The 25,130-nt window shown below is 50.0% G+C and overlaps 1 protein-coding gene across 1 annotated transcript; it reads right to left on the bottom strand.

Moving 5' to 3' along the window:
* Positions 1–1,607: 1,607 nt before the first annotated feature.
* FHAD1 (forkhead associated phosphopeptide binding domain 1) lies at positions 1,608–19,384 on the bottom strand (the record flags this gene model as incomplete). Its single annotated transcript, XM_084220298.1, has 28 exons — positions 1,608–1,691; positions 1,968–2,133; positions 2,524–2,744; positions 3,338–3,433; positions 3,784–3,911; positions 4,191–4,326; positions 5,537–5,645; positions 5,973–6,132; positions 6,784–6,899; positions 7,298–7,379; positions 7,866–8,091; positions 8,268–8,357; positions 8,549–8,656; positions 9,462–9,599; positions 9,907–9,977; positions 10,304–10,499; positions 10,833–10,985; positions 11,707–11,790; positions 12,193–12,300; positions 12,697–12,789; positions 13,179–13,244; positions 13,976–14,106; positions 14,463–14,586; positions 15,020–15,247; positions 15,519–15,610; positions 16,668–16,938; positions 18,882–19,088; positions 19,289–19,384. 28 exons carry the CDS (start codon positions 19,382–19,384, stop codon positions 1,608–1,610), a joined length of 3,780 nt encoding a protein of 1,259 aa, XP_084076424.1.
* Between the last annotated feature and the right edge of the window lie 5,746 nt (positions 19,385–25,130).

The raw sequence follows: 25,130 nt of genomic DNA, 5'->3' as shown, positions 1-25,130 counted from the left end.
TGCCCGGATGGCCGCGCCGCTCCGCCCCGCTCCGCCCCGGGGCCGGGCTGCGGCCCCCGGCTCCGCGCCCGCCCCGGGGGGCTCCGGCTGCCCGCCCCCGCCCGTACACCGCCGGCCCCGCTGCGCCCGCCCGGCTCCCGCACCGGCCCCGGAGGGGTCCCCTCCCCGCCGCCCTCCATCAGCCATCACCGTCCCTTCAGACCCCCTCCCCTCCACCCGCAGCATCGGCAGGGCTCATCAATCCCGCGGCGGGAGCAGCCTAGGATGATCCTTAGGGCCCGGCACCACCATACCCCGGTGGGGTCCCCCCGGACCATCTTTAGGGTCCCTTTCAACCCAAAGCAACCCATGATTCTGGAGTCCATAACTCGAAGGAGGCTACGGGGAGTCTGGTGCGCTCACAACCACCTGCGCTCTCGCCATCTCCATCCATTCCTGACCCAGAGTTTGCCAAGGGTGGCATGGAGAGGATCCACAGAGTCATGGAGCAGCCCAACATCTCCAGGTACACCTGCAGAGGATGCCCACGGCAGCACCTTTAACCTACTCAAGCATACAAGGTCATGCTTTGTCCCAAAGTAAACGCAGGCATTCAGACAGGGAAGCACCCAGCTTCCCGCAGCACAGGGAGCAGGAAAACCAGGCCACAGCACTGCCCAGAGCCCCACTGGGGATCGGCCGCTGTGCACACGGGGGTGCTTTGCATGCCCAGAGACGATGCAGCCCTGCACCAGCCCGCTGCAGCTCTCTGCTTCCAGACCTTTTCTATCCTATTAAAAATAAAGATGAAGAAACTGCAGTGGGGCTTTGCTCACATCCGCAGCTGAAGGGGACTGCAGAGCACTTGGCACATGGACTGCTCCGAGCAGTGCTGAGGCAGAGCAGCTGCAGGGATGATGTGCTGGAGCTGCCTATTGCCTGCAGGGACCCCCTCCCCAAAACCCTGCTGCCCCCCAAAATCCAGGGTCTGCTCTCACCTTTGCTAAGGATCAGAATCAGTAAGTGAGCCTGTGCCATCACCCCACCCCACCAGCACGTCGCTCTCATCTCCCCAGCTTGTCCTCATGCTGCTGCAGTACTGCTATGGTTGACAGGTCCTCTTCTTCCCCCTTCCCAGGTGGCAGGTCCAGCATTCCTGGGGTGTTCCAGGAACTCCAGAATTCCGTACTACATCGTGCCTTATGTTCCAGTTTCCCTGTGACACGATGGAGACTGGAGGACACAGGAGTTGCAAGGGATATTTCAAGCCATGTTGGCTTCATGTGCTTGAGGCCACTTCAGCAAGGACAGGACACACCCCCCCCAACGGAATTCACATGTCACTGGGCTGTGTTCACACACACAAATACACACATGTGTACACTGGATATATTGTCACCACCTTTTCCACTGCCATAAATCCCACCACACTCTATGGGACACGGACTGTGGGAAAGTCAGGTCCTACATTGTACAGCCACACCAGTGTGCCCAGGAGCTACAGGATACAAACTGCAGCTCCTCAAAATAGACCCTCACCTCATGCCACCTCCACCCTGAGAGAGTCCACAGCGATGACTGTTCCCACTGCAGACCACCACCCAGTGAAGGTCCCTGAGGTGCTGCTCCTATGAGCTTCCCGATTTGACAGCACCTGCCATGCACCCCTTGGCCTTCGGCTTGCCCAGGCAGGGAGTCTTTGTGGCTCCAGGCTGCAGAACAGAGGAAACAGACACAGTGTTGACCACGAGAGCTCATCATGACCTGCTCCTCTCCCTCGCCCTCATACATGGTGCAAACCCATCGCTACAGGTGTCTGCACCTCCGCCAGCTTCATCAAGGGATGTGGCCACGATGCTGTGGCTGAGTGTCGGGGGCCTGGAACCTCCAGCCTTTTGGGATGGTCTGACTGACCACTCTGTGGATGGTTCCCAACAGGTGGAGATGGCTGTTGTACAAAGAGCAGGAGTTGGGTGTTGTGTTCTCACCTTGTGCCGTTTGGCCGCTTGCCGCAGCCTCTTCTCCCGGTCCAGCTGGAGCTGCGTCCTCTCCAGAGCCTCTCGCAGCAGAGCCTTCTCTTCTGCCTCCCTGTGGGCTTCATCTTCCAGCTTGGACATCTCCTCCTGGCACCTTTTCAGGGAAGCTTGGCTCCGCCTGGGCAAAACAGGAGGGGAGGATTCTGTTGGTCTTTTGCTCTTACCAATGCCCTGACCCCCAGCTGTGCTCTCCCACGCCTTCCTTGGTCCTGCTGACACCGTCCCTCTGCCCCAGCCACTGCTGTCCCAGGCTCCAGCCACCCAGGACAAGGGAACCTGTCAAGGCTTTCCTGGCTCTGACACTGCTCAGCTGTGTGAGGCTGCAGAAGGGGAGGACCTTTCCCCACTCCTCTTGACATTTGACTTTTGTACCGTGGCCATAGACACAGACTGGTCCCAGACAGACACAGGACTCAGAAAGAAGTGACTCATGTCACTTCTTGCCCCAAGCTCCCTGTCACTTGGCATCCAAGGATCAGGTCTTGTCCAGAACCCTGACCTTCCATACCTGAGCTGCTCCACACTTCCCTCATAATCTTTCAGCGCTTCTTCTTTCCTTTCCAGGCGAATCTGGAGGCTCCTGATCTTACTGTACAACAGCTCCAGGGCCTTCTGTCTCTGCAGTCCCACTTCTGCCCTTCTCTCCTGAGGAAGGTGCTGCAGAGGCTGCATTCCTGACAGCTCCTTCATCTCCACCAGGCTTCCCAGAGCACCGATTACATCAAGGTACTGTGGGAAGAAGAGAGAATGCATTATTTACCAGGTCTGCTGCATTCCATCACGCTGCTCAGCCATCTGCTTTCTGTCTGCTTTCCTGAGGACACGACAGTGTCCCAAGGAAAGTAGGTTTGCATCTCATTCCCAGCTGCACAGCTCACTGGGATTGGATTGCTTCCTTTTCTAAGATGACTCTTTTCCCTGCTGGTGTTTCCTTGCATTTTTGGAGGGAAGAAACCCCCTTGCACAACCCACCAGTTGTGCTACCCCTGGACCCCTTCCCTGGCAGCTCCCTCCATTGCTCCCCAGCCTCTCTGATGCACCATGGCATGTTTTAGGGTCCCAGGATGTCGTGGCAGACACACAATGTGCTCTGGACCATAGAAAGTTTAGATTGGAAGGGAAATTTAAAGGTCATCAAACCAACCCCCCCTGCCATGGACAGGGATGTCTTTGATTGGACCACAGAGCAGTTCATCTTCAACATTCCTGCAGCATCCTGATGTCATATGCCTCTGAAATGTTTTCAAAAAACATCTAAACTCGACACACTCTGGGCATGTACACACACTCTACACCATTTATCACATCTATCCCTGACATACCATCTTCTCACCCAAGTCTGTCGCCTCAGCCATTTCCAAGCTCACTGTGCTATTGGTGATTCTGAGTGAGCTCCCATTAGGAACATGGTCAGGAGCCTGCAAAGACAGGGAAAGACCCATGGAGCCCACGTTGGGCCTGGTTTTTGGTCAAGTGGCCTTGTGCCTCCCTTTCACCCCATGGGAAAACCACCCCAGTATTGCTGTGGTCCCAAGCCTCCCACCCTGCTCAGCCCATGGCATCCCTGGTGCTACTCTGACAGCACCAGGCAATGTGCTGCTCCTGAAGGAGCTGCCACCCTCTGCAGGAATGCTGCCTGCCATCCATCAGGCTGCATCTCCTACCCTGACTTCTTCTGTGGCAGCTCTGAAAACCTATTTCTCGCTTTCCCAGGGTGCACTTTCCAAACAAAGTCACAGGCATTACAAACCACACACTGCCTCCCTACCTTGCCAGCCCTCAGTTTTTCTCCCAACACAGGAGCAGGTTCCAGCTCAAGACCTCCTTGTTGGACTATTTTCTCTGGGAAGTCTTTCCTCCAGACCACCAGTGGCTCTGAATTGCTCTTTACAGCACCTGGAGGCAAACAAGCAGGTGCCAAATTGTTCCACTCTCCACACAACTTTGAGGCTGCCCAGCTTTCCCAGCCTCCCTGTGAGGGTGGGGAGGTCCTGGAGAGGTTGCCCAGAGAAGCTGTGGCTGCTTCATCCCTGGAAGTGCCCAAGGCCAGGCTGGACAGGGCTGGGAGAAACCTGGGGTGGTGGCAGGTGTCCCATGGCAGGGGGAGGAACAAGATGGCCCTTAAAGTCTCTTCCAACCCAAACCATTCCACAGTTCTAGGAGAGCCCTGCTCACCTGAGCACTGCCTCTTCTCCAGCATCTTTACTCTCTCCCGGAGCTCGGCCAAACCTTCTTTCTGGCGCTGGATCGTTTCCTCGTGCCTGAGGCCTCGGCATTTCTCACCGAGCTCAGCCAAGTCTGATGGGGGCTCCTGAAAGAAGACAGGTTCTTGCCCAGTCTGCACAAGCTCAATGTAAACACAGCCTTGCTGCCAGACACTGGGCACCTGGCACAAGAACAGAGCCTGAGGAGCATCTCCATGGATTGAGGGGGTATAAGAGACTTGTCAGAGACCTCCTTCCTGCTCTGCTGTGCCATGGTCAGGATATGAACCCTGCAAATGCTCTGGAGAGCCAGGAGAGGGTTGGTGCACAGCTCTGAACAGCCACCCTGGCGTTTTTCCCTTATCCTTTGCACCACCAGAGAGCACCACCAGATATCCTTTGCACCACCATTTACACACAAACACCAGTGCAATTCAGAGACTGTCCCTACACAGACTTGGACATCACTCTCTACATGTGCACTGCCTCTCCCAGCCCCATCCAGATCCCCACATTATGACAAACATCCAAAAATTTGTGGTGGGTCTCGGGCCACAGGGCTGATGATGGCTGCAGACCCCCAGCTTTGGTCTGGCTGCTGTCACCCCACATCTCTGCCCATCCTGCTCCTGACTGGCACCCCCAGCACTGGGATCTCCCCCTCCCCATCAGGAAACACGGAGCAGGATGGGCAGTGCCTCCCACCCCTCATCAGCTGGCTGTGAGTCACAGCGGCCCCCGCAGCCAGCCGGCCTCGCTGGCACGCTGCTGGCTGCCACCTTCGCTGTACAGAATGTACAATTCCCACAGTCCCTCCATCTGCTGCTGCCACCACCTGCGAGTTCTTCCCTTTTCCAGCCTCGGGAAATTCAAACAGGGATCTGGCACAGGAGAATGAGGAGCGTTTCTTCCTGTCCTGTGCAACAAGCTGTCCCTACTTCTGCACATACAACCCAAGAACTGGTTCTGTGCTACCTGCACAGCCAGCATCCACAGCTCAGCAAGCTGGGAGAAGGAAGGAACGCTTGCATGTTGCTGTTCCCTCTAATTGGCAATTAACACAGCCATTAGCATGCACAACACTTGGTGGTTCCAAAGTGCTGTGCAAACATCAGCTCATTAACCAGCAGCAGCCTGGTGGGGGCTGTGTTCCCTGGATCACAGGCAGCCCTGGCTCGGGAAGGGTGCCTGGCCATCCCACCCTTGGGCCAGCATGGAGCAGCTCCAGGCTTGGCTCTCACCGTGATGCTGAGAAACACCACATGCCATCAGTGCCCTTGGCAAACCTACACCTCGGTGCTCTCCCTGAGGACTCACCCTCTGGGAGGCTTCACTCACCTGCACTGGGGTCCTGGGAGCATCCTCTGTGTTCTCCAGTGTTTGTTGGGAAGCATCCCTCAGCACCTGGCAGTGCGTTTGGGCTTGGCTGTGTGGAGAGACAACAAATTGTGGGACCCCATGATGGATGAAGGGGACCCAAACAGCTTGTGGAGAGCAGCACCCTGGGCACCCACTGATGACTACCATGGTGTGGGTGGGAACACTCGCTTAGATACAAGTGCCTGAGTGACACATCTACTGGCATGAGCTCCACTAAACCCCCATTTCAGTTCCTGTGTCATGGATTCAGAGCTGAGCTCCATCCTGATACTCTCACACGTGCCTTTTGCTCTGAGGAGAGCCCTAAACACCAGCAGCTGCTGGGGACACACAGAGTGGCATCCGTGAAGCCCTGGGTGATATCAGGGTGTACCTTAATTCTTCAGCTGCTGCTTTCAGAGCCTGATCCTTCTCCTCCACAAGGCTGGACATCTCGGATAGCTTCTCCCTGAGCTGGTTCACTTCCCACTGCCGGTGTTTCAGCTGCCTCTGGCTGTGCTCCAGCTCCACCTTCTGCTCTTCACTCAGCTCCCCTAAGCACAGAAGAGCCTCGTGGGATGCTGGCTGACTCATCACCCAGTCCTGGGGGATCTGCAGCTGGTGCACCCTCATGGAAGCAACAATGGGGCTCATCCCTGCAGAGTCCTGCCCTTGACAGCTGCCCTCAGATCCTGGGCCATGCCAACAGGACATCCTGGTTTACTAAATCCCAGTCTCTTTGTGGAGGTGCAAGACAGGGAAATTCCTTGCTGTGGCAATTTTCCTTCAGATTGAAGGAGGACAGGTCACCAGCATTTTCTGACTTGCATTTTTTGACTCCACACATTCCTCATGGGCTCTGTCCTCATGTTCACAGCCCTGCCCATGGAGGAATTTCAGGCAAGGCTTTCCCAGTCCACTGGCTTAGAATATCTTTGGCTCCAAGAAGTTCACCAGTGGGATTTTGAGGTCAGTTTTGTCTACCTGCTCTCCTCCTGATTCTCTGATACTCTGCTCTCTCATTGTCACTGCTATTACTTAGCCAAGGATGGGGAGAAATTCACCTTCTCAAAGAGAACAGACTGCCTGCTTTGCCCCCAGCAGGACAAAGCATTGCCTGAGAATTGTGACATCAATTTCCTGTGATCTCTGTGTGCTTGGAGGAGGATGGGGACGATGGCAGCCACACAGGGCACATCACCCACCTCTCAGGTCCGACATCCTGGCTCTGGTTTCTGACAGCTCCCTGCTGAGCCTGCTGATGACTGCCTTCTTTTCCAGGAGTGTGCCCTGCACCACTGCCAGCTCCTCCTGAAGTTTCCTGGGAAAGATCAGTGCAGATCTCACAGCCATTGGGATACCTCATTGCAGGGAGCCCATGCATGCCTTCCTGTGCTGCATTCCTGCTTAATATTTCATTATTTTATTATTTTTTCACCTGCCTTTTGGTCCCCTGGGCTCACCCTGTGGTGTGGGATTGGCCACACCACTTGCTCTCACCTGGAGCCATCCAGAGGGGATGGCAGATTGTCACATGCTGTTTGGCATCCCTTTGATGCTCTACACCCTTAGGATCACTTCAGCCTAGCAAAGGGACTCAAGTCCTGTCCCAGACTAAAGAGATCTTGGGAGAAGTGGCGTTGGACTTCCTTAGGCTCTCCCAAGTGGTGCCTGCCCTTCTCCAAGCATCTCTGATCACCATCAGCGAGTGCTGCTCACCTCAGACAAACATGAGACTCCATGGCAGGACAAACCTCCGGCCAAGCTCCCGATGCTGCGCAGTGGGCATCACACTGAAGTCCTAAAGGACACCAAAGAAAAGGCCTATTACTTATTTGTAACACTTACATGCTTGTTGCTTCTGCTACACAAATAATTTCCTTCATGGGGCAGCTCTGAGAACTGTCTCTTTGGGAAACCCATGTCCCTGAGAGCCCAGTTCCAAGGCCAACTGGACAATTCTTGACATCCAGCCTTGACTGGGATTGCTTGTGTCTTGGAGAAGCCCAAAGCATGCCAGTCTTGTAATTTTAGAGGGCAGAGCCCTTCTCCAGTGGCAAAGCCCTGACAAAACCACCAAACAATGAAAAAATATTCTCCAAAACCACCAAACAATGAAATGGCTTCTGCAGGGCCTCACAGAGCTTGTCCTGCAGGGGAATGACCTTCATTCAACATCTTCCCAATGTTTTCTATAGCAGCAAATTCACTGTTCCATCTCCACACACATTTCATGTTAACCCAGCCAGTTCCTGGTACAGGCACATCCCATACAACCCTCGCCTACCTTCTGTCTTTTCCACAAGAGCTGCCTTCTCCTCCTGCAGCACCTTCTGCTGCTGAGTGGCCTCTAGCAGCCTGTCCTCTAAAGCCAAGATGGTCAGGGAATGCTGCCTGCTTTGCTCCCTATATCCTGCTACTTCTTCTTGCAGTTTCTGCCTCTGCAACTCATTTTCCTCCTGGACAGCCCTGAGCTGTTGGCTCTGCTGGAGCACCTGCTGCTGTAACACAGCCTGGGAAACAAGATGTGGGAGCTTGGTTGGAAGCACTGGGGGCTTCTTTTGGGATCACCATCAGCATCACCTCTCCTGGATGGTGATCACAAGAGGGAAGGGAAGGGTTTCAGGGATGGGGGCAGCCTTCTCCAGCACCGTATCCTCCACTGACCTGCACAGGTCAGTGCAAGTACCTCTTGTGCAGTGATTTTCTTCAGCTCGCACAAAGCTTCTCTCAGTTTTCCCTCTGTCAGTTCCTGCTCCTCTGCCTTCTTTGCTGTTGCCTACCAGAGGAAATTAGCAGTAATGATGTTAGGCAGGAATCTGCCTTTCTTTCTGCAGAGCTGCTCTCTGTGTATTTGGGGGGCAGGGACACCCCTTCTTCCACTGATTTGAGCCCCTGGAGCACCACACTACACTTTTCCCTCTTCTTCATTCCAAGAGTGAGCTGCTCTGCTTCACCTCCCATGCTTACCTCAGCCATGCTTCTTAGGTGGCTTTCCAACTCTTGGATCTTCCTCTGTTGTTCCTCCACAGATTTCTTGCATTTGTCCTTCTCCTCAGTGACAGCGCTTTCCAGAATCTGTGAATCAACAGACCACAGATTCCTTTCAGGATAAAAAGATCTTAGCTCCCAGGAGGAAAGCAGTGGGGAGGGTCATTGCTCCAGAGCAGGGGCAGATGATGGGAGAAAAGCTTGGCAGGACACGAGGTGACTCAGTGAAAGAGAGGATGGGAGCGCCCGGGGAAAAGCACAGCTGAGAAACTGGGTAGGAGCTGCTTGGCTGCTCCCTGCCTGAATCCTTAGAAAACTGAACACCAGGAAACCACCATTCCCAAGGTGCCAGACACAGAAGCAGACTGGAAACTGTCCTACAAGGCCACCATGATCACAAGACACACATGGCAAAACACCCATTCACACCCTGACTGACACTGCACCCCACACCAGAGCCACTGGTGCGATGGCCTGGGCCTCCCTGGGGCTGAGGGGGATTGCTGCCCCCCTGCTCCACAGGAATACCCTTTTCCAGCCAAAAAGGAGCCAACAGAACCCCAGCAGGGGGAGGGAGGGAGAGAAGGCTTGAGAAGAAGCAGTGCAATGTTTCCCTGAGCTCACGGATCACGATGCTCCCTGCTTTCCCCTTTCCCCTGGTGACTGACTGGCAGCTGTGCATCCTGATGTTACCTGCAGGTGCTTCCCAGTTCCACCTTGGATACTTTTGTGAGTTTACATCACCTGGATCCATATGGGAGGACATCCAGTCCCTTGGGACTGCATTCGGTTTGGAGCTAGAGGTTCCTCCTCTTGTTATCCAACACTCTTATAAACATCCATTTTTCCTGCATAACATTCCTCTTCTGAAACACCAACCATGTCACTGTACCTGTTTGCTCTCCTTGTCCTTTTCCAGGATGATTTGCTGGATTTTTATCTGTAAGTCTTGCTCATGTTTTGCTTCCAGCTCCTTTGTGTGCTCCTGCAGCAGCTCTGCCTGCAGCTCCTGGAGCTTCTCTAATTGCTCCTACAGGGAGACATGGAGGTATTAAAGGAAGTGTGTCAGCAGCAGGGCAAGAAATAAACCTCCTGTGTACATTCACTCACAAAAAATGCACAAAAGAGATCTCCTCTCCATCCTGCTGCATGAGGGATAAGGACATACTGACAGTGGGCTCTGTCTCCCTTACCTTACAGTTCTGGTAGACTCAGAGATCTCAGCTACTGCACATGCCCAGTCCAGGTGCTACACTGGCTTGCTTGGGACTGCCATCATATTTACCCATAGAAAGAGTCCAAATCCACATGGCTTATGTGCATAAATATTTCTGTACCTGCAACATCTGATTCCTCTGTGCCATCTCCTGACTTTTTTCCAGCAAGCCTCTGAGAGCAGCCAACAGCCCTGCAAAAGTCAACAGAGCCTCACTGTGTGGGGTGCTCACACACCATATTATGGATACCCAGGAAAATTTCTTCATGAAAAGGATGGTCAGGCATTGGAATGGACCACCATCCCTGGAAATGTTCAATAAAGTGTGAGGCTGTGGCACTTGGGAACAGTGTTGGCTTAATGGTTGTACTTGGTGCTCTTGGAGGTATTTTCCAGCCTTAAAATTTCCATGATTCTGTGATTTTCTCCCCAAGGAGTGACTCATGCTGGACTTTCTCCTCTACATCTGGCTTGCCAGGACATCCCACATTCCCAGGGATGCCCAGCAGGACACAGACCTTTGCCAGAGGTGTGCAGGTCCATCCCCATGCTGTCCAGGAGCTGTTCTGCACCCTCCAGCCAGGACAGGGGACCACGTGCCATGTCCAGCACTGCTGTCCTGATGGCTGAGACAGAGGGATCCAGGCACAACAGCTCCAGCTGCCCCAGCTCCCCTCGCAGGCTGGCGCTGCTGCAGGGGCTCCTCAGGCAAGCCTGGAACAAATGGAACCAGTGGGGGACAAGCCAGTCCCCACTGTCAGTGGCCTTCAGGGAGTGGCAAATGACACATCATTTCTGAACATCTCAGACCAGGCTGGAAGGGGCCTGGAGCAACCTTGTCCAGTGGAAGGTGTCTCTGCCAATGGCAGGGGGGGAACAGGATGGGGTTTATGGAGAATCTGTGACAAACTCCTGGGAACATGAACACTTAGGGATGATGCTTTCTTTCAGGGTTGTATCTTTACTCTGACCTTTCCTCAGGCCAACAAAACACCCTGTGCCACTATCTCCCAGCAGCCTTTGGTCCTCAGTATTTAAAGGCCTGACCTGGAGCTTCTGCAGGGAGTTCTTGAACACCTTGATGTTTGCAGACACCTCCCTCTCCTTTGCGAGCCTGGAGCTTAATTCCTTCTGCAGACTCTTCTCTCTCTCATGACTTTGTTGGTTCTCATCAGAGATCTGCCTGACCTTCTCTATCACCTGGCAAAAGTGGGTGAAGAAAGAGGAGGATAAGGCTCATGCTGTTTTCCAGCTGAGGGGCCAGGGCAGCAACTGAGACTTGCTGCAAACTGGCAGCCACATCAGACTTGTGGGCTTGTCCCTGTTGCAGACCACTGACTCCCTCCAAGCTTTGGGAGACAAAAAGAACTGGGTCCCCTTCATGCCATGGAGTGTGGCAGCAGCTCTGGCCACAGAGAAAAACACACAGCTTTCCCAGGCATCATTCTGGGAAAGTCTCTGAGAAAATCAGAGAAAATAATGAGAAACAATTCTTATCTTAACTTGCTGCACCTGGTATTGTGAACATGTGGAATGTGTTATGAAGATTTGTATACCAAAGGGCAGTTTCTTAATTAGCCAATAGTGATGGTGTTTTAATTAAAAGACCAATCAATTCTACCTGTAGTGAACTAGGGTATAAAAAGAGCAGTGGGTTTCTTAACAAAGATTATTGATCAGCCTCCTGTGAATTCGTGGAGTCTATGCCAATTATTACCCAGCTGGGGGCTGGTTTGCTGTAACAATGGAGCAATGCCATTAACCTGGGACAGCCACAGCCCAAATCCTCCTCTGGAGAAGCCTGGGTGCTGCAGCCCTACTGCACATGGAGCAGGCACCAGGGCCGTTCTGCAGCAGCTGCTGTGAGCCACTCGGGCTTTGCAGGCTCTGAACGTCTCTGTGAGCTGGTGTCCAAACTCACCTGCTGCTCTGTTACAGTTTTTCCTGTGCTGCCAGCTGCTGATGGAGAACAGACTTGCATCACTCGGGTCTTGAAGGACTCCAGCTGCAGCAGGGATCCACACATGGAAACAAACACCACCAGTGACTGACAGCCGCTCTGCTGATCACTGATGGTCCATTTCTAGCATGATGTTATCTGCAAAGGGCTGTCCCTGCCCAGAGCAGCATTTACCCAGGCACTGAGGAAGGCTGGTGTGGCTCCCAGACAGCATAATTAAGATTAGAGATTCCTTTTCTGTATGCTATTAAACTGCAACGTTGTCCATGCTGCCCACACCAATTCTGGATAAGCCTTTTATACTTCACCCAATGACAAGTCCCGTGCCAGGGTTACGTGCTCAGGACTCTGGGTTTCTGTTTCCACAGCACATCTTGCCCATGGGAAGCTGCATCCCTGTGCTGCCCATGGCCCCAGTGGTGATGTTTCCATCCCTGCCATCCCTACCTGCTCCCCAGCTCGCTGCATGTCAGAGCGCAGCAGGCGCTCCCTGCTCTCCATCTCCCGCAGCTGCCCCGCCTGCTGGGACCACGCTGCCTTCAGCTCCTCCTCTGCCTGCAACGAGAGCTTTGGCATCTCAGAGTGACATCCAAAACCATGCCACGGGCATTTCCACCACTGTTCCTATCAGACAAATCCAAATGAGCCTTTGGAATACCAGGAGACAGACAGAAATCCTGGTGCAGGGAGTGGGGTTGCAGCATTGACCCTTCACAACACTTTTTGTCTGGGTTTTGTCCCAGGGATATTGTCCATCCTTGACTTCCTCACCCAACACCCACACAGGGCACTCTGCCATCAAGTTTTCTTCCTCCATCAGGGTCCATGGTAGAGCTCAGGACACTTGGATGCCCTGCCCATCCAGCCTGTGCTCCCAGGGATTGCTGGTCCCCCTCTCACCCCCGGGATGATGGCACCTGCCCTCTGCGTGTCTCCTGCAGCCAACTGTACCTTGGCTTTCTCAGCCAGTTGCTTTTGGACACTCTGATGCTTCTGGATCTCCCGCTGCAGCCCCTCCAGGTCCTGCTCCAGCTCCTCGATGCGCTGCAAGAGCCCGGGGAGGGTGGGGGTCTCACCAGGGCAGCTGGGCACTGCCCCTCTGGATGACCTCCACTGATCCTCAAGATTTTCTGCCCATCTAACTCACTTTGTTTACTGGAATTCTGTTCTAACCTGCATTTACTGTGGTTGTATCAGCCTACAAGTAGAATTCAATCTGATTTCTGATCACATTTCCCCCAAACCCCCTCACCCTCCCCTTCACACTGTAAACCAGCATTGCAGATCCAGGACTTCCCCAGTTCTTATGCCCATTATGTGCCTTTCAGGACAGGAGCTGAGTTCCAAACAGTTCCCCTACAATGCCCAGTTAATTATTCCCTCACTGATGCGTTCCTGCAGCCACTGCTTACCCAAAGTGACTTTTGACTCACATTTCTGCAGGAGATTAGTTCTTGCTCTCTGAGTTCATGCTTTGTTTCTTCTTTGATTCTCGAGCACTAGAAGGAATGGCAACCAAGGAAAATAACCATCAGGGCAGTGACACCATTGCTCCTGCTGTGAATGGGACACTGGCACAGGCTGCCCAGGGCAGTGGTTGAGCTGCCATCCCTGTAGGAATTTAAAATACACTTGGGGACATGGCTTAGTGGTGACCTTGTTGGTGCTGGGGTAATGGCCAGACTCAGTGATCCTACAGGTGATTTCCAACCTCAGCAATTCTGGGATTCACAAGTCAATCCTTGTGATCTCCTGGCACATTGCAGCCAACACAGTCTCTGCCCTTATGCTCCCAGTGCAGCTCTGCCAGTTGAGGAGGAGCTGCCCATGCAGAGGAACAACCTGCTGCTGCACAAGCCCCTTTGTTTAAGGATGAATCCAGGCTGGGCCACAGGGAGCCCCACAGGGACATGCACAGTGACATGGCTCCTCAGGAGGATCCTGGCAAGAATATTTGGTGTGTACAAACAGCTACTTTGTTCACAGGAGCCCAGTACAGTACCTGATGCAGAGCAAGGAGGGAGATCCAGATGGGGAGGGATACCCTGGTCCCTGGGCATCCTGGCACACCCAGACATGGTCATGGGACCATCACCACTTTGTCCCAGTGATACAACAGCTACCAGCCTCACCAGAGAGAAGCACAACCCTTCTCACCTGCCTTCCCACCTTAATCCCCATGTCAAGCAGCAGGTCATAAATTACTGAGCCCCTAATTAGTGCCACCAACCTTGGCTGTAACCACAGCCAGCTGCTTGTCCTTATCTCGGTTTTCCTTACTCAGTTTTTCAGTCTCTTGCTGGAGCTGTTGGATTTTCTGTTCCTTTTGCAAGAGTTCTCTTTGCATGTTTCTCACCAGACCTGAGGAAAACAACTCTGGTCAGAGGTCACTCAGGTGTGACATTTAGATGGGATATTGGGAAGAAAAGCTTCTCTGTGAGGGTGGGGAGGTTCTGGCACAGGGTGCCCAGAGCAGCTGTGGCTGCCCCACCTCTGGAAGTGGCAAGGACAGGTTGGATGGGGCTTGGAGCAACCTGGTGTAGTGCAAGGTGTTCCTGCCCATGGCAGGGGGTGGAATAAGGTGCTCTTTAGGGTCCCTTCCCACAAGGCACTAGGAATAATTTGTTGCCTGTTGAGTTTGGCCAATGCTTGCTCCTTATCCAGAGCCAGTCCCAATCTGCTTCATGCCCCGACCCAAAGGTCCAGGGATACAAAACCTGCAGTCAAAGCCTGGTCCCTCTTCAACTTCTCACTTTCCCGCCGCAGCCTCCCGATCTCCAGGTCTCTCTCATGGAGGGAATGGCTGAAAACTTGATTTGAGCCTTTCTGCAGGTCACTGATCTGCAAAACAGATTTACCTGTGCTCCTCACCAGAACGTTCACTGACTGCTACCCCTTCAGAGAGGGTCAGCTAGCACTTGTGGTTTGGTTGGACTGCTCTTAGCATCTTCAAATACCATCCTAAATGTGCTCTGGCTGTTCCTGGTGAAATCCTAATGCCAGAGGCATGAGGGAGAGAAGGGAGGGAAGTGGCGGAAGGAAGGCGGTGGCAGAAGGCAGTGGCGGAAGGCAGGAAGGAAGGAAGGCAGGAAGGAAGGCAGGAAGGCAGGAAGGCAGGAAGGCAGGAAGGAAGGAAGGAAGGAAGGCTCTCTCCCTCCTTTCCCTTGTTTTCAGACACACAACCTCTCCTGCCCAAACCTGGCTGTTACCCCACAAACACACCTGTACCTGAGAGGTGTTTTCCCTGCTTGGTGCCTATAGAAGCCTTCAGTACCTGTTCCCTCAGGGCTCTGATCTCCTCTGTTTGGGCTCCCAGCTCTCGGTTGAAGGTGAGCAGCTTCTGGGTCAGCTCAGCCTCGTTCCTCACTGCTGCCTGGGCCAGTTTCTTTGCCATGGCTGCGATCTCCTCCTGTAGGTCTCTCATCACCACATCCTTCCCCTTTAACTCTGTTTCCAAACCAAAAAGGTGACCCACTTCCTTCTCCAGTAGCTTCTCACCCTGCTGGCAGATGCAGGTTCCACTGGTCACTCTGCAGCCACAGAAACTCCAGACCCCCTGCCCAGGGGTACCAACTCAAGGCCATCAGCAAGGGACCTGCTGTCCCTGGCTTGGCACATCCTCCAGCCACCCGCTGTCCCCATCCACTTGCTCTGGTGGCAGCCCCCACACCCTGCTGGGACTCCTGGTGGGACACAAACATTTGGCAGGATTCACCTGCTCCTCCAAGGACCAGGACAGGTTCCTCCCTCCCCCCATCCCTCCCCAGTATTACCTTCCCCTGCAGGAGGAGATGCACCTTGTGAGGCCCCAGGGAAGGAGCTCTCCCCACACTGCTTGCACCATCACCTGAGAAGCTGGCTGAGACTAGAAGAAAGCAAATTATCAGCATGAGAGGTGGCTGCAGGCAGCGAAAATGCTCCCTGCAGCATCCTTTTCCCTTGTCCCAAAACTACTCCAAGGCGGTGGCCACTACTCAGGGCATGAGCTCCCTTCACAACCAGCAGAGAAACAAAAAAAAAGATTTCAAAAAACCTAGACTGCAAACAGTCTGCACAGATGAGAGAGTTAATTTACCTCTGGGGAACCAAAACAGTACAGAAGAGAGAGTTAATTCACCTCTGGGAACCAAAACAGCCTAAAAGCAGCAGAGACACAGCAGAGAGAGGCTGCCCTTATTTTTCAGCACTGGTCAGCCCCACAGAAAGCTCTGCTTTTTTGTCTTTCCACATGGGATCAGCTCTGCTCACTGCCATTAGGGCATGGAGATCCTTTGGGCTGTTCTCAAAAAAAGGAGTTTGAGCTACCCTGGCTGTGTGTGCCCCAGCCTTTGCCCTCACTGAGGTTTCCAGTTCGGCACTGGGACTGCACGGTGCTGCCTCACTGCTGACTTTATGTTCTTATGACAGCTCAAAAATCCCAAGCCACAGCAGGAAAACACAGCACTGTGAACCAGGCCACAACATCCATGGTAAATGCCACATTCTCCAGCCCAAACCCTCACCTCTGCCCTGCTCTATCACATACTTTATTTCCAGAGGTGCACTGGATACAGATCTATTTTAAAGTGCTTTCACTAGAGACAGACAGTTCAAAGGAGGAACAAAACCCACTTTACACAGGAGTCAAGAACAGGCACAGGAGTCGGTGGTGCAGATAAAGTCAATCATGGCCCTTCTGGGTCCCACACCAGGAAAAAGGAAGAGGAAATGTCCCTCTGCAAGGGAACAGCATTCCCCTTGGGATGGCACAGCTCATTTTTCCCTGACCAAAGTGCCACCCAGGACCACACACGGATTTTGATCAGCTCCACGGGACAATGACTCACACCCAGTTGCTCAATGCTTGTCACTGCTCTGCTTCAATCAAGTGGCTCTGTGAGGACACCAGGACACAAATGGCTGGTTTTGGCATCATGGAGTACCTGGCCTCATTGCAGAGGTCCTGCTGGAGGTGTCCAGAGAGGTGGCACTGGCTGTGCTCCTGTCCCGGGCACTCGCAGGTCGCCTTGGCTGCAGCAGATGGGGCACGTGGCCAGGGGCTCTGGGGGCCCCACTGCCCAGGGAGTCAGGGGGAAGCTGCCCCTGCAGCGAGGGCAGGCACACAGGAGATGCAGGAGTCCAGGGTTTGGGCTCTGCAACCACCTGGAGCTGCCCACTCCACCCCATGCGACGTTTCAAAGGCGGATAGGACATCTATGGTGGGAAAGCACCAAGTTATCTGCAAGGTTTTAGGCAAGATCTTAGCCCTGGGTTCACTGTGTCATGGAAAACCTAGGCACAGATCTAAGCAGAAGCACAATTTTAGATTTTTCCCATTTCCATTATGCAAGGATCAGATTTTAATCAGGGCATCCAGATGCTTTGCTGAAACAGAAGGAAATTATTGGGGTTTTCTGCTTTTTGAGCTTTTCCCTCTGCATCTGACTGCCCTAATTCTGCACATCATTTGCACAATCCAGCAGCACTCCTTTCACAGCTCTCCTGGCTCACACATGGTCCTATCCCATTTGTTTCTCCCATTCTCTCAGGCAAACCAAAGCCTCTCATTGTGTTCCTGTTTTCCCATCAGCTGGGCCTGTCAGACTGGGAATTAGGACACTGTGTGCTGTTCTCCTAAAGAGCAGAGCTTTCTAGGACAGTGGGGACAAGCTGCCACCAAGGTCTCAGTGACAAGGGCTGCATTAAACATCTGCCAGCGGGGTTGGACCTGGGTGTGGGTTCTTCAACACCTGGCTGTTCACAGAGCCCCAGACCCCAGTGCAGGCTCCCTGCACCTCCAGCACCTTCCCTTCTCCCAGGGCACAACCCAGCCCTGCTGCTTTGCTCCTGCTGCTTCCCACGGCGCTGGCTCCCAGTGGGATGGCACAAAAACCTGACAGACCCCCTGTCTGGGCATGGCAAGGTGTGATTCCCAGCCAGGTGTGCTCCTCTGCACAGCACCTCCTCTCAGACTCAGAGGAGAGATCCCTCCCCTGTTCAGACACTTCACAGCCGAGGTGGTTCCCTCCCTGCAGGCAGCAGGGTCAGGCTTCAAAACTGCCCCTCCAAAGGAGGATCCCAGGGTGAGGAAAAGGCACCCCGTGGAGAGGCTCTGCATCGCTGTGCAACCCGATCCTGTGCTCACCTGCCCTTGGGAATTCAGCTGCTCACTGCTCCAGCACAATCTAGCTTTACCTAGGCAGCATCTTGGATTCTTCAAGAGCCAAAATAATAAAAATATTACTGGGGATCATCAGTTGCTCTATGTTTTATTTGAAACCCAGTTTCTCTCTTGTTAAGTGGCTTGGGAGGAAACATAAAATGCAAATAGAGGGAAAGGACATTTTCCAGGTCTTCCTTTGCTAATGCATCTGTGTCCCGTGCTTTTCCATTATCCTACCGAACTGCCTGAGTTTCTTCAGCAGAGGGAGCTCCAGCTTTTCATTTCCTCCTCCCCCGTGACAGGAAAGATGTGAGCTACTGTCTTTACAAATAATTTGATGGGTGAAGGTATGGGTGTTGACGTCTTTGAAATGGGTCTTAATGTCTCTACCGACTTTGGGCAGCAGGTTTGTTGCAGAGCCCAGACAGCTTGGCTCCTGAGATAGGCAAGGGTCTGCACAAGCCTGAACTCCTGAACTTTGGGGTAAAACAGTAGGTTTGAGGAGGAAATATGTGGTAGGTGGTTCGGGAAGGCTGTACCTTCCTAGTACCTCGGCCAGTGGGAAAAGGAAGAGGGCACCATGCAGCCGGGAGTTAGCATAAAAGGAGGCTGCAACCCCGAGAGAGAGAGAAAACCCCAGGGGAATGTGCCCCAGTAGACTCTCTCCCTTTATTGGGAGAATAATTTATCTAGGAGATAAACTGGGAGAATTATTTATCTGAATAAAGGTGAAGGACTCCTCTGTCTCCTTTTCGGACATAAACCTCTGGCGTTTGTGGATTTTCCTGACATTTGGCACCTTTCCTCAGGATGTCCAGATGAGCTGGGAGCGACTTCCTGCTTCTGAAGCCTTCCCTGGGCAGCAGCACCCACCCACCCACCCACCTTCCCCGGCCACCTTTCCCTGGACATCCCCACCCACCCTTGCCCAGGCATCCTTTCAGGTGCCATAGCACCCACCCTTCCTCGGGCACCTTCCCATCCCCAGCCCTACCTGGGCAGCCCCATCCAGCACCAGCTCGAAGGACGCTCCCGCGGTGCCGAAGCTCAGGATGTCCCCCGGCCTCACCCTGACGGCCGCGTTCTGCACCTGGCAGCTGTTGACAAAGGTGCCGTGGGGGGAGTTGAAGTCCCGAAGGATGAAGCTGTTGTCTGAGGCGGAGAATTCCAGGGCTGCATGGCGATCTGCTACCCCTGCAGACTGGGAGCAGGAGAGGGACAGGCAGGGAACGCTGCTGGAGGTGGCTCCAGGTTCATCCCTGCTTTGCCATGCCCCTTTTCTGGCCATCAGTCCCAGCACAAACTGGTACCTCCACCCTTTGCACACTTTGGAGGGCTCCAGCACATCCCCTTCCATCCGTCCCCCTCCCGTTTTAGGATGCTCAGCTGCCTCGGCCCTACCTGCAGGACGATGTCGGCCCCTGTGTGGCTCCCGATGGTCGTGGTGTAGGATTTCAGCTGGAAACAGCCCTCCGAGCTCTTCAGGAAAGCTCGCATTGCCCAACCCCCCCACCACAAGGCTTGCACCAAACAAGTAAGTCCTCAGTCAGCAATTTCCCCCCGACACACAACCTGAGCCACGAGTGGCTCTACCAACTCAAACAGTAAAAATTGTACAAAACGACCCGAAAAGCGGCCGTGTCCCAGCTGGCAGTGTGGCTGCAGTAGCCTTGGAAACCTCGGCCACGCCGGAGCCTGCTGCTGCCTGCCTGCCTGAGTTTTTCCTCTTCGATTTGTTTAGGTTTTTTTTCCTTCTTTTTCCAAGCAACTGTCCCGGCAGCACAACACAGCTCTGCGCCGGCGTGGCCACCGATCCCATCAGCTGGGGACACACGTGGGAATGCGAATCCCAAACCTCACAGGGGCCCTGCTACCTGCTAGGACTTTTTGCCCTCATTTTATTTATTTTTTATTTCATGTCGTGCTAACACACACACAGAAACAGGTCTTGCAACCTCAGGGAAGGGGATAAACATTGCTGTCAGGTGGATGCTGTCACCCATCAGCACTTTGCCATCAATATTTATCGGTCCTAGGCTGCCACACCCCCTTTTTCAACAGAACAGAAAGGAAAAAAATCCACTTGCCACTAACACCCCCCAGTTTGCCCTCACCAGTCCTGCAAGATTTCATCGTGCTCCTTGTTGAGGTAGAAGTAGCACATTTGGCAAATCAGAGCTTCTCTGAAAGCTTCTACCAGTTTGAAGGCATTCCCTTTTGTCCTGACGCTCTGTGCTCTTCTATTAATCTGTATTGAAACTGATGTCAAATTTTACTCTCAAATGACTGATATAAATAACAAATATAGTTATTGACTTTTGCATTTATGTATCAACTTTTGCTTTGCAAGGTAATATTGATCACAAAATCCTGATATAGTACAGCTTGTAATTACTGCTTTTGATATAATATAATCTGTCAGTTTATGTATAAACTGTATAGCTTTTATAAATATTAATGTAATATGTTCTATCTTAGACTGTAGTATAATAGAGACCGTGAAATGTTGAAATGCTTTTTCATGTAACTAACTCAGAAAATGGTGTGAAATAATTAGGTGATTTCCCACATTCAGGAAATCTAAAAGACAAGATAACAGAAATCAGAGCACCAAAAAAAGAGAAGAATTTATTGACCCTCATTATCAGGGAGTGAAAATACAACAGGATGGAACCGCAAGAAGAAATAAAATATATTGGTTTAATCTACAAAATGGCATGAAGACAAGTCAAAGTAAAAACCAAGCAAAAGAACATCTATGCTCAAAGGAATGTTTGAATATGTATAAACTCTTGTGAATATGCTGGAATGTAACAGTATATGAAATGTAACAATATATGGAATGTAACAGAACATGGTGCTAAATTAACCATATGCTTTTGGTAAATAGCCAAGCACCCCTGCACTGGATTTTATCCATTTATCTCTTAATAAACTTTTATAAAATTTTTAAATAGTGAGCTGTTTCTCACATGACTAAGCTGCACAGAAGTGTATCTGAGGAAGTGTAACAAAATAAGTAATTCTATGAAGTTTTAATAAATATTTTTCCTTTTGTTCCTTCTTTCATTGCTGTGATTTACTTTTTTTGTTTGTGTTTTGTGTTGACTTTGTCTGAGTCTCTCCCTGTCTCTCTTTTGCTTGCTCCCCTGCCTCTCAGTCTCTCTCCCTCTCCCTTGGCCATATTTGTCCTGCTCTCTCTCCACCTCTCTCTCTTTTCTTCCCTTTCCTCTTTGCTTTGTCCCTTTTAGTCTCTCTTTTGTCTCTTTTTACTTTCTTGTCTCTCTGCTGGTTTTCTCTCCTCCCTCCATCTCAGATACTCTGCCTTGTACCTTTTCCAAATGATAAACCCACATAGACAGCAGTAGAGGCTCTCCACCAGCTGTAGTTGTGTAATGCATCTGCACAGCATCTGAGCATTAGATGGTACTCAGAGGTTCAGCAAATCCTAGTGTTACAGTTACATATTATAATATTGGTTTTTTGCAAATATTAAAATAGCTTTTATATGTGCAGTGTTAAAGTAATGGTGTTATAAAGATATAGTTTTTATTTCTGTTAATTAAGCTTAGTGAAATAGCTGATATAGGTATGCTTGTGTTAAAATGTCTGCTTGGATGGGATAACATCCAATGAACACAGGATGAGGGCACCTGTACAGACCTGCCAACCATCAGCACTCACTGCGTGGACCAAGGCCCAAAAACTGGAGGTGATAAGAATGGACTAAAACCAAACCAAGGAATACCCATGCTCTAAAAAGGCAGATCCAAGGAGGAGATATGCTAAACAATTCGTGGGACATGTAAACTAGTTTGGGGAAAAGCTTCCTATGCATAATGGTCTATGAATATGCAACAGGCTGATGGAAGGGAAAAGGTGTTTAAGGGGTATCCCTGAAGATAACAGCATGCTCGTGGGCCACAATCCTTACTTTACTATCTTTTGTCTCCCATTGGCCTTATTAAACTTTTAAAATTTTCACAGGAGAGTGAATGTGTTTTTCACACTAGAATCCCTGAATCCCTGGGTTGGAAGGGACCTGAACTCTAACTATTTCCAACCCCTTCCTCCTGCCATGGGCAAGGACAGCTTCCACTAGACCAGGTTGCTCAAAGCCCCTTCTAACCTTGCACTGAACGCTTCCCTGGGCAGCCTGTGCCAGTGCCTCACCACTACCACAGCAAAGGATTTCTGCCCAGTATCTAATGGAAACCAATCCTCTTCTATCCTAAAGCCATTTCCCTTGTTTTGTCACTACCTGCCCTCATTGGAAGCCCTTCTCCACCTCTCTCACAGCCCCATGGGGCACTGGAAGGCCACAATTAGAAGTCCTGGAGCCTTCCCTTCTCCAGGCTAAACAACCCAACTCTCTGGTCCTGCTTCTACAGCAGAGGTGTTCCCACCCTCTGATAATTTGTTGTCCTTTCCTTCCCCTCACGCTGTTCTCCCTGTGACAAGAGCAGCCAAGTTCTCCCTGTGACAAGAGCAGCCAAGTAGCTGTACTAAATTTTGATAGTTTTTGATGTCTCTTGACATTAAATTATGAATTTAAGATTTAAAATGTGTTCCACTTACAGAACTCCAAAAAGGCTTCTGACTTCAGACAAGCAACAGTAAAACATTCCTAAAAACATTCCTAAAAAACTACATTAAGACAAATAAGAAGAATTGTTAATTAGAAGGTAGGATAAGTAGGGAGAAGATTTAAATTGACAGTAAATGCATTGTTATGCCTAAAATTAAAGATTATCTGTGTCTTTAAAGCCTTTGAATTTGCTTTTCTGTTGTTAATTTAAAAAAAAAATTACTTGTATTCTAGATATCTTTCTCCCAGGCATGTGATGCACAGGAAATAATGCAGTGAAAATTTTTGCTTCGGTATTTGACAAGAAACCAGCCTGGGCCCCATTGTGCTGCCAACATGCAGCTATGTGGCATTTTTTACCCTGAAGTGGAAGCATGGTTTGTGTTGCCTTGTCACATTACAGTTCTTTTTGTGCATTGTGATATTGTGATGCATTTACCTATGGCCTAGGGCTGGTTTTGTTTTCCTTTTTTTTGGGTTTTTTTTTTTTTTTCCCTTCTGTAAGAAAGCCATTTTTCCTAATCTCTCAACACCAAAAAAAAAAAAAAAAAAAAAAAAAAGAGAAAAAGAAATATAAACAACACTTAGTGCAAATCATGGCATTGACCCTCAGAGTTTTTAAGTGCTCCATTTTTAGAGACAATGAACTAATATGTGTTATCTGTTGCTTTTTGAAGTTGTAGGATGTTTTGTGATTTAGAACAATGAGAGCTGAAATAGTGATGTGTGTGCTGAAAACTTTGCAGGTGCTCCCTTCAATTTTCTTTAGTGCTGAATTACAGACCCATTTAAAGACTATCAAAAAACCATTCTGTGGAAATGCAAATACCAAAGATATGTAAGATATGTGTGAAACTCTGAGCCTTGCAATAAATACAGACAAATTCTTCTGTAATCACTTGAAACACACATTATCATACAGAGCAGTTGATTAAACATTATTTCATCTAAATACCTATTTCTAATCAATACCTAACCCCGTGTCTCACAGTCACATGAAAGTAATACAGCTATTCTTCACAAAATCCTTTTTCTGAGGAATTATAAGCAAAGTTTTTTTTATATTTTATTGAAGCTAGTCAATTGCTGGTACAAATAAAAATGTACTTTGACACGAGTACTTCAAAATAATGAAATACAGGCAGATAAGCAGAGACAAATGTTTGGAAGAAGTCAGGACTGAAACCAGACCTTTGCAAGTATTTGTTCTTCTCCCATAAATATTCTCTAGAAACTGGACACATTAAAATTCTATTTTAGCACCAGTATGGTATGGTAACTTGCTGTATTCACAGAATACCCAAAACCAAACTAAATAGATTTTCAGTACAGAAAATGTTCTGTGCTATCTTTATACAAGGACATAATTTTTAATGAGAATGATATTATTTCAGCCTGAGGAATAATTTATTTAAGGTTGTGATTTATCAGCGGTTTTAGAGTTAGGAGCTGCAATTTAACCAGGAATATGCTAACAACAAGCTGCATGTTATAGGATTTTTATTGGTCCTTGAATAGCAGATTATGAGACACACTTGGTTTGGTGTATGTTGCCATTTAGAGAATCTTAGTATTAAATATAGTAATAAATACTACTTGTGTTACTATCTAGTATTAAATACTAAATTTAATTAATTTAAATTTAATAATAATGAAATAATTTATTATTTAATTTAATATCTATTCAATATTTATTAATTAACTATTTAAGAATATTAATTAAATAATTAAGAAATAGTAATTAATGATAATTACTAATACTAATTTAATACTAATACTACTAATTACCTAGTTTTAAATACTTACTAGTATTAAATACCTAGTATGAGATACTACTGTCACACTATGCTTGTGTAGCTGTGGGACATCATCAGGCCCTAAATAAATATGGAATTTCTGCTCATATTAATTTATGCATTAAAAACTGTAAAGTTTCTCATTTTTGTATATAGAGAAAAGTACTATTAATTTATGTACTAATTGATTTCAAAATAAAACCATGTCTTTTATATACAATATTTTAGAATATAAGAAATTATAGATATAATTAGATGGGGTTTGGAAATATAAACATAACTTTTCTCTCTATAAATTAAATAATAAAAGGCTAGAAAGTGTAAGAGATAATCTATACGAAGGAAATAAAAATAGTGTTTGTTTACCACTGTGTCCTGCTCACTGCCCCTGATGTTCTCATTCTGGCTCAGGGTCCTCCTCCCTGACACCCTTTCCCTGTTGCTCTGTCCTTTTATGTGTCTGTCCTTTTCTGCTCTGTCCTTTTACCTGTCCTCCATGCCCCTTTCATGATCCCTCTTTTTTATTCCCTGTTGCTCTGTCCTGCTCTCTGTACCATTTCATCTTACTATATCTTTCTGTCCTGTTCCCTGCCCCCATTATTTTTTAATCCCTCTGTGTTGTGCTGCCCATTAATTTTATTTTCTGCATCTCCATCCTGGCACTCTGCCCTCATTTTCCTTTCTCTGGCCTGCTCCCACTCCCTCTTCCTGCCTGTCCTGCTCCCTCCTGTGCTTGCAGGCACAATTCCCCAGGTGGGGCAGGTGCTGCTGCCTTCATGTGAGGTGGTTTGGTGGTGGACTTGGCAGCGCTGGGTTAATGCTCAGACTTGGATCATCTCAGACTTCTTCCCCAACCTAC

Source organism: Fringilla coelebs (genome assembly GCF_963513975.1).
Source record: "Fringilla coelebs genome assembly, chromosome: 22".
Taxonomy (NCBI): domain Eukaryota; kingdom Metazoa; phylum Chordata; class Aves; order Passeriformes; family Fringillidae; genus Fringilla; species Fringilla coelebs.
The sequence above is the reverse complement of the archived record's forward strand: the minus strand, read 5'-3'. Positions and strand labels throughout refer to the sequence as shown.